General features: G+C 34.8%; 1 protein-coding gene across 4 annotated transcripts in view; it reads right to left on the bottom strand.

Annotated features, from left to right (window-relative positions):
• Positions 1–4,581: 4,581 nt before the first annotated feature.
• LOC127834097 (glycogenin-1-like) overlaps positions 4,582–13,457 on the bottom strand; it is a 101,981-nt gene continuing 93,105 nt past the window's right edge. For 2 of the 4 annotated variants that reach the window (XM_052359705.1, XM_052359706.1), the window contains 2 exons: positions 7,751–7,853; positions 4,582–5,527 (listed from right to left, as the gene is read on the bottom strand). In XM_052359705.1, the coding sequence (XP_052215665.1) occupies positions 5,325–5,527; positions 7,751–7,853 (306 nt within the window). In that variant the 3' untranslated portion in view covers positions 4,582–5,324. Of the gene's footprint in view, positions 5,528–7,750; positions 7,854–11,343; positions 11,917–13,457 lie in introns of all 4 variants that reach the window. The other 2 variants (XR_008027809.1, XR_008027808.1) reach the window with 2 other exon arrangements.

The following is a 13,457-nucleotide window of genomic DNA, read 5'->3' as shown; positions in this document are numbered from 1 at the left end:
ACCTTGACCTTTAACCTAGTGACCTGAAAATCAATAGGGGTCATCTGCTAGTCATGATCAATCTACCTATGAAGTTTCATGATCCTAAACATAAGCGTTCTTGAATTATCATCCGAAAACCATTTTACTATTTAGGGTCACAGTGACCTTGACCTTTGACCTAGTGACCTCAAAATCAATAGGGGTCATCTGTGAGTCATGATCAATGTACCTATGAAGTTTCATGATCCTAGGCCTAAGCGTTCTTGAGTTATCGTCTGACAACCACCTGGTGGACGGACCGACCGACAGACAGACCGACAGACCAACATGAGCAAAGCAATATACCCCCTCTTCTTCGAAGGGGGGCATAACAAAAATGGTCACCATTTACATAAATCTTTAATTAACTCATAATACAGTTTTATGTTAAATTGGAATAAGACATCAAACTTGGAATGGACATCATATTGATGATATTTCCCCCACAAGACTGTTCATTTCATTTTCTGAATGTATTTTTGTTATTTTCTGTCTATACTGTGTGTCCTTTTTCTGGACGTTTCTGTAAACAGTGTGTTTATAATATCATTTCAAATGCATGCATGTACGTGGTTTCATTTTCTGTAAATGTTTGCTGAAAACCAATAAGCATCGGGTTTTGCAGTATAATCAATAAAGAGAATTCAGATAATATAAAGGTATCTTTTCTATTTATAAGTTGTCATGATAAAATAATAAAACAGGAAAAAATTGCATGTAAAGCATTGGTTAAATTACACAGCTATTACAAGATTAATGTCTTATTCCAATGCACCACAATAGTGTGTTTCATTGTTTTCAAAGCAATGCTATTATGCTTAAAACAGCTGAATACTGTAAAATCATTATTTTTTGCAACATCAATTTCGTTGATTTTGTGGTTTGACTGATCCACAAATTAAACAACACGAGGTCCATGGGCCCTATGGCGCTCACCTGACACCCAAAGGAACTAGACTATTCTGAAAAAGTGTGAGCTGATTCATTAAGATTTGACCAGAAAAGTGACTTAAACAGTATTAATATGTTTTTTGTTTTATTTTGATCTAGTGACCTAGTTTTTGAGCTCACATGACCCAGTTTCAATCTCAGCCTAGATTTGGTTGGGGCATATGTTCAGATGAAGTTTTTTGAAGATTGGCAAATACATGTGTCTTACATAGCGTTAACAAGTTTCACTATAGCCAGGTAAACATCCCTGCCCTTGTTTTTCAACCAACCAAAAAAAAAAGAAAGTCGACCATGAAGTAATTAGAAAGTGTTCTAAGTTTTATTTTGATTCTACTAAAATGAGACTTCTTGAGTGTTAACAAAGTTTCATTATAGCCATATCGGGACAAATGTATTCGAAGAACCATGACCATATTCAAACTCAGCAGAGCTATCATAAGAACAAATGTTCTGACCAAGTTTTATTAAGATTGGACTATAAATGTGACTTTTAGAGTGTTAAAAAGGTTTTACTAAATCCATATAAGGAAAAATGCCCCGCCCCTGGCAGCCATGTTTTTTTAACTGACCTGAATAATTTTTTAACTCCTCCAATATACCATTAGAGCTAATGTTCTATCTTAGTTTCATATAGTTTGGAAAATAAATGTGACTTCAAAAGTGTTAACAAGGTTTAACTATAGCCATATAAGAAAAATACCACGACCCCTGGCAGCTATTTTTTTACTACTTACTTGAACCATATTCAAACTAAACCAAGATATCATTGGGACATGTGTTCTGACCAAGTTTCATTAAGATTCAACAATAATTGTGGCCTGTATTGTTTTAAAGGTAAATGTTGATGAATCACAACCCACCACCTGCAAAAGGCGTTCACAAAAGCTCACCATGAGCATGTTGTGCTCAAGTGAGCTAAAAACTACAGAAAAATGAAGATTTAAGCTCCTAAAAGAGCATTATAAATTGCATCATGTCACTCATGTTGTACAGTTTAAGTTTATTTATCAGAAAGTACTAGATAATTGTGATGTTTAATTGATTCTGGGCCCCTTAAGCTTTGCCCAGGACACTAAATTACTAAAGAAAGTTGCCTGTTTGAGCAACCTGCAATACACAGATAGTTTCTATCCCTGATCAGTATGTTCGGTTAGTTTGAGTAGCACATTCTATATGGTCATAAAGCTCTGATTATAAAAAAAGGTTAATAGTATTGAATAAAACATAACCTTTTGCTATCTAATCACAAGACAACCTAGGATGCATAGATTACAATTTATATCAGTAAATATGGATATAATAATTCCATTCTTTAGGAATCTTTTTAATTCTGCGGGTTTAATTTGGAAAATAAACTTTTGTTCAATATCTCCCCTGAATAAACACGAATTGTTTCACTAAATCATTATACTGCAAAATTTGCTTGATATAAAATAATTCATTAAATGATTTTCATTAGTTTTAATAATTAATCTTCGGCTAGTCAACAATACTAGTTAAAGTTTCTTTCAAATCAGTGCTCGTGAGTTGATTTTAACACCTTGCATTTTATCTAGTATACAATCAACAAAGATCATGCATTTACAAATTATTTGACAGTTACAAACAATGTAGTTTTATTTTAACATACCAAATAAATGTAAGGCTTTAATGCACCCAAATTGAAATTTACATAATTCTGTAACATTTTTTAATCATCACATAATTAAAAACAAAGATCTCATGACTAACTGTAAATTGCTTAATTTTTGTAAAATCAATGAGTTTACAAAGCATCTAAAGGACCTTGTTCACAGATTGTTAAAATTAACTTTTTCCAACCAAAAACTGTATATAAGAAATTAAAATAGAACTAATTCAATTTAAGGCATTTAATTCAATGACATGCACTCAAAAAGGCCAAAATCTGTGAACATGTCCCTTTAACAGAAAAGCAAATTAATAAATCAAAACATTAAAGTACAATAAAGTCAAACATTATAGAAAGAATAATCCTAAATCTGCAAACACATTTACAGGGCAAAATGCAAAAAGCATTTAATATTGGCAAATGTATCAGATTTAAATGTTGATAAACTTATTTTCAAAACAGACGTTTTTATATCCAGTTAACATACATTCAAAATACAAACCATGCATATATATTTATTTTTTATTTATTTTTTATGCTTAATGATTAAAATATATCATAAACGTTTTCAAAAACATAAACACATTCAAAACATGGCAAATTTGTCTTTGGCTTAACATACTCATAAACAATCATAAAATAAAATAATTGAATAAAGTACATCAGTTTATTGACCTCCCCATTAAATGCTGATGCATTTTATAAAACTAGAACCTTGTTTATAATACCAGTTTATCAAAAAGACCAGAGGCATGAATAAGTAACAATAACTTTACATACACCTGTAGCATCAAGGATATTAATAACATTTCAATTAAAACAAAATAACACAAGCATGTTCTTTACACATTAGTTCAATTCAGAACTTTTCAATTCCTATACATAACATGCATACATAATACAGTATTATCTTTTAATACTATACACTTCCACATTTACCTAGAGTTTGTAAAAAACCATCTTACAATGTGCATTAAAAGTGTTTTAAATATGTTTAGGGTCAAAAGATACACTGACACCCATAAGTCATAGGTGATATGTAAGAGAAGCACTTGTCATCTATTACCAACAAAGACCTTGTTAATAAATTTAAGCTGTGCTCTGTGGAAAGGGGTTTAATGCATGTGCATAAAGTGTCGTCCTAGATTAGCCTGTGAAGTCCACTTTTATGATATTTTTTGTTTTAATAAACTCACTTCTTAGCAAAATACAAGTTTAGGGGAAAGTGTTGTCCCTGATTAGCCTGTGTGGACTGCACAGGCTAATCAGGGATGACACTTCACACACTTGTATTTAACCCCCTATTCACAAAGCCCGGCTCATTTCCTTTTTCTAGGACTGCATAATTCACCAAACCAGTCTTAGGCTTGTGAATAAAAGAATAGACTTAGAATCACAGAACTTAGAATCACGTAACATACATAAAGCAATTAAATTTATACAGACTACACATGCTATTTATGACATAACTAAATGGTTCTAAATTAAGATGTTTTGAGAATTTAATTTCATATCTTATTGAACATTATTATACTTTACAGGGGACAAATATTCCACTCGTCAACTCGTATTGACGAGTGAAATCTTGAAAGGACGCGTGAATTTCCCTAAAGCTCTCGTCCTACAGGACGAGTGAAAAAAGCTGATGTTAAAATATGCTTTTTTTCTGATCAGTAAGACTCTTTTTCATTAAATAAAATCATTTTCTTAAAGCATATCTATTCCGAAAGTAGAACGCGAATGAACCAGAAATTGTTATTGTAAATTTCATACAGCAGGTGCGCGTTGTTATGCGAGACTGTGTACCAAGTAAATATTGGGTTTTAGGTGTAAAATTTTGTTGACAGGGAACCATCCGACTGCATTCACAGTAAGTATTGATTTTTAAAGAATTATTTAATCGCGAAATACGTTTTTTAACCAGTCTGAATTTCGTATGAAAAATGTCTGACATACGAGCGTTTTTAAAGGGGTATTCAAACGTCTGTTCTTCTGTGATCAGCTGGCATGAATAACTGAGTAAGCAGCATTTAAGCAGTGGTATAGGAAACTTTATTAGTCATATCAGCCCTTTGCAATCTTTATTTCATACATATTTGAAGAACAAGTGCATGTGTTTGCAGGACAAGTGCAAAATTGTATGCACCCGTCCTGCAGGACAAGTGCTGTTTAGAAATATTTTTGTCCCCTGATTTACCAACATTAAAATGTTTTCTCAAACTTATGTCTTAGGATTGGTTGCTGAGTGCAGGCCCTAGTTTTATTAAAATAATTCTTGTCATGATTGTTTCAGCGTCATTTACAAAAACGCAGGCACCATTAAAACCAAATATGAATCATCAGTCACAATTATCATTAAAACTAAATTTAAAAAACTAGATCATATAAACAGCAATTATTTGAAAACAATTTATAAGATACATGCTAATGCCAACCAACAAATTCTGTTATTAAAGATGTTTTCATGTAAAAGGATATCATTACATTTTAAAAACTTTTTTCCTTATTTTTGTTTTAAATTGAATTGAATGACATTAGTGATTCTTTAATATTGTATTACCCATTAATGTTGAATATAAATTTGAAGAGACAAACATAACATGTTCAAAACTGAACAATAAGACAGAATCTTATTTTAACATAATTGCAGGTATCCCCCTTTGAAAATAAAAAAAGTTGTTTTTCCAGTATTCAATTATAATTCACTTAAAAATAAATGTCATTATTTCTTCTTAGATGAAGTAGTAATTGAAATTTTTCCTACTCCAGTGGTAACTTTTGTTGTTTCTACTGGCTTTGGGGCAGATTTTTCTTCGGGAGCAGGTGCAAAAGGCGTAGGTGTGGGCTTAGATTCAGAAGTCAGTGTCTCCTCAATCTTCCGTTGAATATTCTCAAACGAATCCTGACCCAGATAATCAATTTGACCTAAAACAAACATTCAGGTTGAACCTTAAAGTCAAATACATTTTCAACATTTCCATCATCTATTTTGCCCTAAACAACAATTGAAATAGGATGAATGATAACTCCATCAACTAATTTTCCCAAAAAACAATTAAACATAGGCCTAATGATGTCTCCATGGTTTGATATACCAAAAACATCAATTCAGATTCAGATTCAGAACACAATTTTCAACAGAATTTCAATATTAAACGGTATTGCCTGGTCCAAATAAATCAAGTCTCAAGCAACATGAAGTGCTTACCTGATGAGGCACACCAATTTTCGAAGACTTCACATGGTGACTTAGTGTTTGACCAAGATTTAATTATGGCCTTCATATTATAAGGTAAATATGCTGATCAATGTCATCAAGATTGAGAAATAAATGTGGTCTCTAAAGTTAAAACAAGGATTTTAAAAGATGTCATCTTGTGGACACACATTTCCAAAATTTGAACTCGTTTTAGAGATATTGTCAAGATCAACATTCTGCCCAATTTTAATCAAATTAAGACATAAATGAAGACTAGTATGATAAGAAGTTTTTACTTATGTCTGTCATCAAGATTTAAGCATGGCCTAGCAATTGTCAAAACAAATAATCTAACAAAGATCCATCAAGATTTAGCCGTTATTGTGACCTCTAAAAATGTTACAAAGATGGTCGAAGATTTTGTCTGTTGACGAAGTTGGCCTTTCCAAACCATCTTTCTATCCTTTCAGTTTCCTTCCCCATCCACCTTTCTTCCAGTTCAGTTTTCTTCCCCACCCACCTTTCTATCAGTTCCATCTACTTCCCCATCCACTTTTCTCCCAGTTCAGTTCTCTTCTTAAGCCGCCTTTCTCCCAGTTCAGTATCCCACCCCACTCAACTTTCTCAAGGTTCAGTTTTCTTCCCCATCCACCTTTCTTCCAGTTCAGTGTCCTTCCCCACCCACCTTTTTTTTATCAGTTCCATTGACTTCCCCATCCACTTTTCTACTATTTCAGTTTCTTTCCCAAGCCGCATTTCTCCCAGTTCAGTTCCCCCCACTTACTTTCTCCAGGTTCAGTTTCCTACCCTACCCACATTTCTTTTCTCCCAATTAAGTTTCCCTTCCCAACCCACCTTTTTCCGGTTCAGTTTTCTTCCCAATCAACCATTCTCGTAGTTCAGATTCCATCCCCAACCATCTTTCTTCCAGTTCAGTTTCCTTCCCCACCCACCTTTATCCCAGTTTAGTTTCCTTCCCAACCCGCCTTTCTCTCAGTTCAGTTTCTTTCCCCACCCACCTTTCTTCCAGTTCAGTTTCCACTCACCCACCTTTCTTCCAGATCAGTTTCCTTCCTCATCTATCTTTCTCTCAGTTCAGTTTCCTTCCCCACCCACCTTTATCTCAGTTTAGTTTCCTTTCCCACCCACCTTTCTCCAAGTTCAATTTCCTTCAACACCCACCTCTCTCACACATTTTCCCACTTCAGTTTCCTTCCACAACCTCCTTTCTCCAAATTCAGTTTCCTTCCCCATCCACCTTCATCCCAGTTCAGTTTCCTTCCCCACCCACCTTTCTTCCAGCTCAGTTCCTTCTCTACTCATCTTTCTCCAAATTCAGTTTCCTCCCCCATCCACCTTCCTCCTAGTTCAGTTTCCTTCCCCACTAACCTCTCTCCCAGCTCAGTTTCCTTCTCCAACCATCATCCTCACAATTCAGTTTCCTTCCCCATCAACCTTTCTCCCATTTCAGTTTCCTTCCCCACCCACCTTTCTCCAAGTTCAGTTTTCTTCCCCACTCACTTTTCTCCCAGTTTAGTTTCCTTCCCCATCCACCTTTCTCCCAGTTCAGATTCCTTCCCCACCCACCTTTCTTCCAGCTCAGTTCCTTCCTCACTCATCTTTCTCCCAATTCAGTTTCCTTCCCCATCCACCTTCCTCCTAGTTCAGTTTCCTTCCCCACTAACCTCTATCCCAGCTCAGTTTCATTCTCCAACCATCTTTCTCACAATTCAGTTTCCTTCACCACTTACCTCTCTCCCAGCTCAGTTTCCTTCTCCAACCATCTTTCTCACAATCCAGTTTCCTTCACCATCAACTTTTCTCCCAGTTCAGATTCCTTCCCCACCCACTTTTCTTCCAGTTCAGTTTCCTTCCCAACCCACCTTTCTTACAGTTCAGATTCCTTCCCCACCCACCTTTCTTCCAATTCAGTTTCCTTTCCCACCCACCTTTCTCCCAATTCAGTTTCCTGACAGCGTCTGGTACTGGCTCCTTTGAGGCCCCAGCTCCTTCACCACCAGACAGTCTGGCAGGGTTGCCAACTAGCACCGCCTACAAGAAACAAAACGGTCTGAGTTATTGTTCCAAATTAAATTAGCCTTATTCTGGGAAAACTGGGCTTAATGCATGTACCAATCATTAACAATGTTTTATTTGAATATTTAATTCATCAATGCAAATTTAAATGCTGAAATGTAATTTTAAAACATGGTAAAATAAAAATAAATCTTTTAACAAAACAGTAAAAGCCACAGGGAAACCTAGATTGACAAACAAGCAGGATACCTTACACGAGAGTAAGAAAGCAGAACATGTAAATAAAGGCTAAGAAGTTGAAATTGAACTATACACCTTCAACAATGATAAAGACTGTAATAGTGATTTGTACTAAATGACATGTTTTATACGATTTAGCTTCAGCTGATGTAGTTTTAAATCTGGATTAAATCATAGATGTAAAAGAATTATGTTTTTTTTTTATTAGGAAAACAAAAAATAAGACAAAAAACTTGTCAACACAAAACACCCATTTTAAGGTCTGGGTTACATTGATCAGTGAATGATGTATGAATTTGTGGTAAAATATTGTGATTAAAACTATTTAACAACATTGATTTGGCAAATTTAGACAACTCAAGGGACATAAATCAGCATTGCTTCAGGAAATATGGCTCGTTACCTTTTTTTCTTGTTGATATTCATTCCAAAAAGCAAATTCATTGAATTGATATCCCCCCCCCCAATATGCTTCTGGACACAAAAGTGTTATATTTTACACTCAAAAAAGCATTTTTTCAAGATACAAAGGGCCATAACTCCGTTATAAACAGATGGTGTACAATGCCATTTGGTGTACAATGCCATTTGGCGTGCATCATCCTCTTATCCAAATATATACTCATACCAAGTTTCAATGAAATCCGCTAAAGCGCTTTCAAGATATGGCTTCGGACGGACTTAGAGACGGACAGACAACGCCAAAACAATATCCCTCCGCCTATGGCGGGGGATAACAAAAATTGTCAACAAGTTTGATAATGATAGCACTGAAACTATTTTGAGTTGAAGAACTGAAAAGTTTATCTAGCCCTTTTTTATCCAATGGCAATAATTCACCAGTGCTTTAGACAATCTGGCTGATAAAAAAACTTGCTCACTATTTATCGCAGCTTAATAGCATTTATTTTGTCAATCCATGAAGTTTAATTCTCTTTTATGCTTGATTACGGATCAAAGTTGTTTGTTCAAATTATGATTCTTCCAGATTTGTTGACATTTGTCATTTCACACTTTTTAAAATTATTGTTCAAATTTCAGGAATATCTAGGTTATTGATTTAAAGGCTTTCAAGAAAAATTGCATTTAGATATGTATATACTTTAAGTTAACTTTACATATGCATGATATGATATACCCTATAAATCTGTATTGCACATGGTTTAAATACACTGTACGCCTAATCCATATTGGAAAATAGTTGCATCCACAAAAGGTACTCCGTTTTGTTAAAACATTGCTGTTTACATTGCACTTTGTGTATAGTGATATTATGAGGATTTTTATAACAAGTGGAGAATTTCAGAAAATATTAATGAATCAAAACAACTAAATTTTATTGTATTTGATCTTTATATAAAGCACAACAGAATATAAGAGATGTACAGTTGCATGGTGCATTTCAGAAAGGTATTTAAGTTAGGGAAAAAACATTTTCCTCCCTGATGTGGATGTTGAATAACTAATACAAAGCAGGATCTATATGCGCCCCATTCCTTCTATACAAGATAATCAACTAAATCAATCTAATAATGATGAGCAAAAGAATATTGGTCTGTGGCAAAAAAGTAATGTCTACAGTGCAAAGCAACTACAAAAGTGTATAACTGCTCTATCGGTAAACCATTTCAATATTAGATACAGAAAATGAAAACATTAAACCTCCTGATGCAGAATTGGCCTATTAACAGATGAACATGAAACCATAACTAGCGATGGAAGACATTTCAGTCCTAAATCAATTTAAACCAAGCGCTGTCAGAGGACAGCGTAATTAACTGTTCTTTTCTTGTCACAGTTTCTCAGGCTTTTTTTCTAAACCAATCTGTTTTATACTAGGTTATAAACAGTTAAGCTTTTAAATAATTTAGCTTTTCTTATTTGCAAAATATCCAATGTGACACATTAAACTTAATTTTTAGCAGAAACAAGTTTTTTATGTTTAAAAACAGCAACAATCACTACTGATCTTGACCTAATGTGCACCACATGAGGAAATAAGAAAATGCTTTACAATGTATACATGCTGCCATCATTACATTAGCTCAATTTGTTCCGGAAATCCAACGCCAAAGTTTCTACATTCCATTACAGTGACCTAGACCTTCATACACCAATGTCAAGTGAAATACATGGGCATAATTACTCTATGTATAAAGATAAATTAGAATTGCTTAATTTGTTCTTAAGTTGACCTTCACTGCACACAGCCCATATTCAAAGACATGCTAAAATTGACCATATGGAACATTTATAGATCATGTTATTGAGTAATTAGTTTACACCTATTTATATTTAGCTTGATTGCATAGAAAGCCTAAGACTTATTTGAAACGACCTCCACTACGTTTCCTGGGATAGAACCAGTACTTGGTGTTTTGGGGGAAGATCGAAAGAATGCTCCCACAATGGGGATCCAACCCATTATCTCCCGGTCGCTAGGCAGACACCATATTTCTCTACACCAATGGGATCTTATTGAGTAATTGATTGGAAATCATTTATCTATAATTAGTAACAGTGACCATGGCTCCATCTGCAATTTCAAATAAAATAAATAAATTTGGATGACATAGCTCGATTAGTTTTTAAAATTCATTACTGGATCCAATTATATATTTCTAGTAACAGTGATCTTGGCTTCCTTCATTCCACATGATACCCTAAAAGCTCTTTATAGTAGATATGTATATTATAGATCAATTTATTCATTTTTATGACATTTTTAAATAAATGTATAATAAATGTATAATCTATTATAAAAACCCACCTCCACCCCTTCGCCGCCTAGCTAGAATTGATTTTTGTAATTCCTGTTTGGTATGTATTTTCTATGTAGTATTTTCATTTTGTCTCCTTATGACACCAAATCTTTTTTATTTTTTATTTTGTTGGATGTGTTTTTATAAACTGTTCTTAGGGCGTGTTTTACCGCCCATTATGCCAGTCTGGAAAATATGTCTATTTTACATCTACATCATAACTTCTTAAAATAAATACCCCTTTTCAATCAATCATTTTCTTTGTTATTTCCTTCATTTCATGCAAGTTTGTCTGGTCTAGGACCTTTCCCTTACCACTTAGGCCAATACATAATAGATAATATTATATCTCAATTATAATTTATGATTATCTAGAAATAAAACAACATTTTTTCTATATTACTTATCATGAACTTAACCACATCCACCTCATTTTATTTTTCTTAAAAAAAAATACTTTGTTATTTCTACCTTTCTTTCACAAAAGATAACATTTCACTTACAGGATCATCAGAATCTATGTCATTTTCTTGATCCCAGCTTACTGGACTAGGGCATTTATCATCAGAACATGTTTTTTCACAACCATTTTTTTCAACAGCTGGCTCTGCCTTCCTGTTTCCTGCTTCCCAGCCTTCCGTGATTCGCGTTGCTTCATACATACTATCACGCATCGGTTCCTCTGGGGAAATATTGGACAAAGGGCCTTCTGGGTAATGAGTCTCCAATTCAGAGTAAGACCTCTGCATCACATCCATTTCAACAAGATCAGATTTGTCACTTTTTTCAGACGAATCAAACTGTTCCAATGAATCGTAAAATATGTCGTCAGCATCAGGCGGTTTGTACGGATATTTAGCTGGAACTTTTTCCGAACCCTTCGGGCTGGGAATATCCCAAGGTGCTGATGGCGGGCTGGGAAAATCTCGAGGTGCTGATGGCGGGCTGGGAATATCCCGAGGTGCTGATGGCGGGCTGGGAATATCTCAAGGTGTTGATGGTGGGCATGGGGATGGTTCGTTAGTTTGAGAGTTATTGTTATCCAAGAAATATTGTTTATTATAGTCTGAAATGGCCTGAAAATGAATCGCAAAGAAATAACATGGCAGATTCAAGAGATAGCCAACAATAAGTTTATGTTAAGCATTTTTTAAGAAGAAGCCAGGTATTACAAGCCATGCTGTAACCCTTATACATTTATTGTAAAGCATCCAAAAATGTTATTTGAAATTATAAATTCATCGGCAACATGTATTTACAATTTTTTTTACACGTTACCAATATACATAAGAAATAAAGCTAAGGTATTACGCACACTTAATTATATCTAGCCATACACTCTGCCTTCATAGCCAATAAACTTGTAAGTATGGGGATTGAAAAAAGCAACCTAGACTATTGTAGCTTATCCTTATTCAGCAAAGCAAAATTAACAGTAGCACAAGACATGACACAAAGGAAATTATTGAATAAAATATAAAGAAGCTGCCAATGTTATTCTCAGATTCATCTCAGACCATTTCAGTTGTTAGTGTGTGGTTTTGAACACCTTTTTCCTGTATTTTACAGGAAAATACTGCCACATCTGTGCCGCTAACAAGAAAACGTGCATTTTGTTTTTTTAAATATGAGCCTCGCTGTGTGAAAACAGGGTCTAATGCATGTTATCCTAGATTAGCCTGTGCAGTCCTCACAGGCTATTCAGGGACGACACTTTCAGCGTGTATGATATGATAAGTTTAAAGAAAGTCTCTTCTAAACAAAAATCTAATTTACAAAAATCGTCCCTTATTAGCCTGTGGGAACTGCACCGGCTAATCTGGGATGACACTTTACACACATTCATTAAACCCACTTTTAACAGAGCACGGCACATATCTATTGAATAGCTGTCGGCAAATATCTGTGACCAAAGACACCATCAATTGTAGCCTGTACGGCATGACTGTGAGATAATGGTGGGTTGATGTTCCTTAGCTGTGAATCCGACAGCAATCATCTTTAAAAACAAGAATATCAGTGAAACTGATGGATGCTCCCCAATGATGCGCTTTGTCAATCTATGTGTTAATAACCACCTAAAAAAATCTATTATTAGCCTCTGTGACCTTGACCTTTACCCCAGTGACCTCAAACCTCATCAAAAGGTAGAGGTCCATGCAAGGTACCTACATGCCAAATATGAAAGAGATCGGTAAAGTATTGAAGGTGCTATGAGAAACTGTAACAAGTGTGAGGGAAAAATCTATTATTAGCCTCGGTGACCTTGACCCCAGTGACCTCAAACCTCATCAAAAGGTAGAGGTCCATGCAGGGTACCTACATGCCAAATATGAAAGAGATCGGTAAAGTATTGAAGGTGCTATGAGAAACGGTAACAAAAGTGTGACGGAAGGAAGGAAGGAAGTACGGAAGGAACTTCAAACTGGCAACTATATGCTCCCCGAAAATTTTCGGGGAGCATAATAATGTTCTTTCCATACTCTATCCACTACAATTTAAAAGTCCGAACACAAAAAATACTACCTGCAAAACAAACCCATTCTGACATCAAGAGTACGTTTGAAACATGTTGCGATCTCAACAGTAATGCTTAAAATTCTGCCATCAAAGCTTG

This window comes from Dreissena polymorpha, chromosome 6 (genome assembly GCF_020536995.1).
Source record: "Dreissena polymorpha isolate Duluth1 chromosome 6, UMN_Dpol_1.0, whole genome shotgun sequence".
NCBI classification, from domain to species: Eukaryota; Metazoa; Mollusca; class Bivalvia; order Myida; family Dreissenidae; genus Dreissena; species Dreissena polymorpha.
This window is presented reverse-complemented; position numbering and strand designations above follow the sequence as displayed.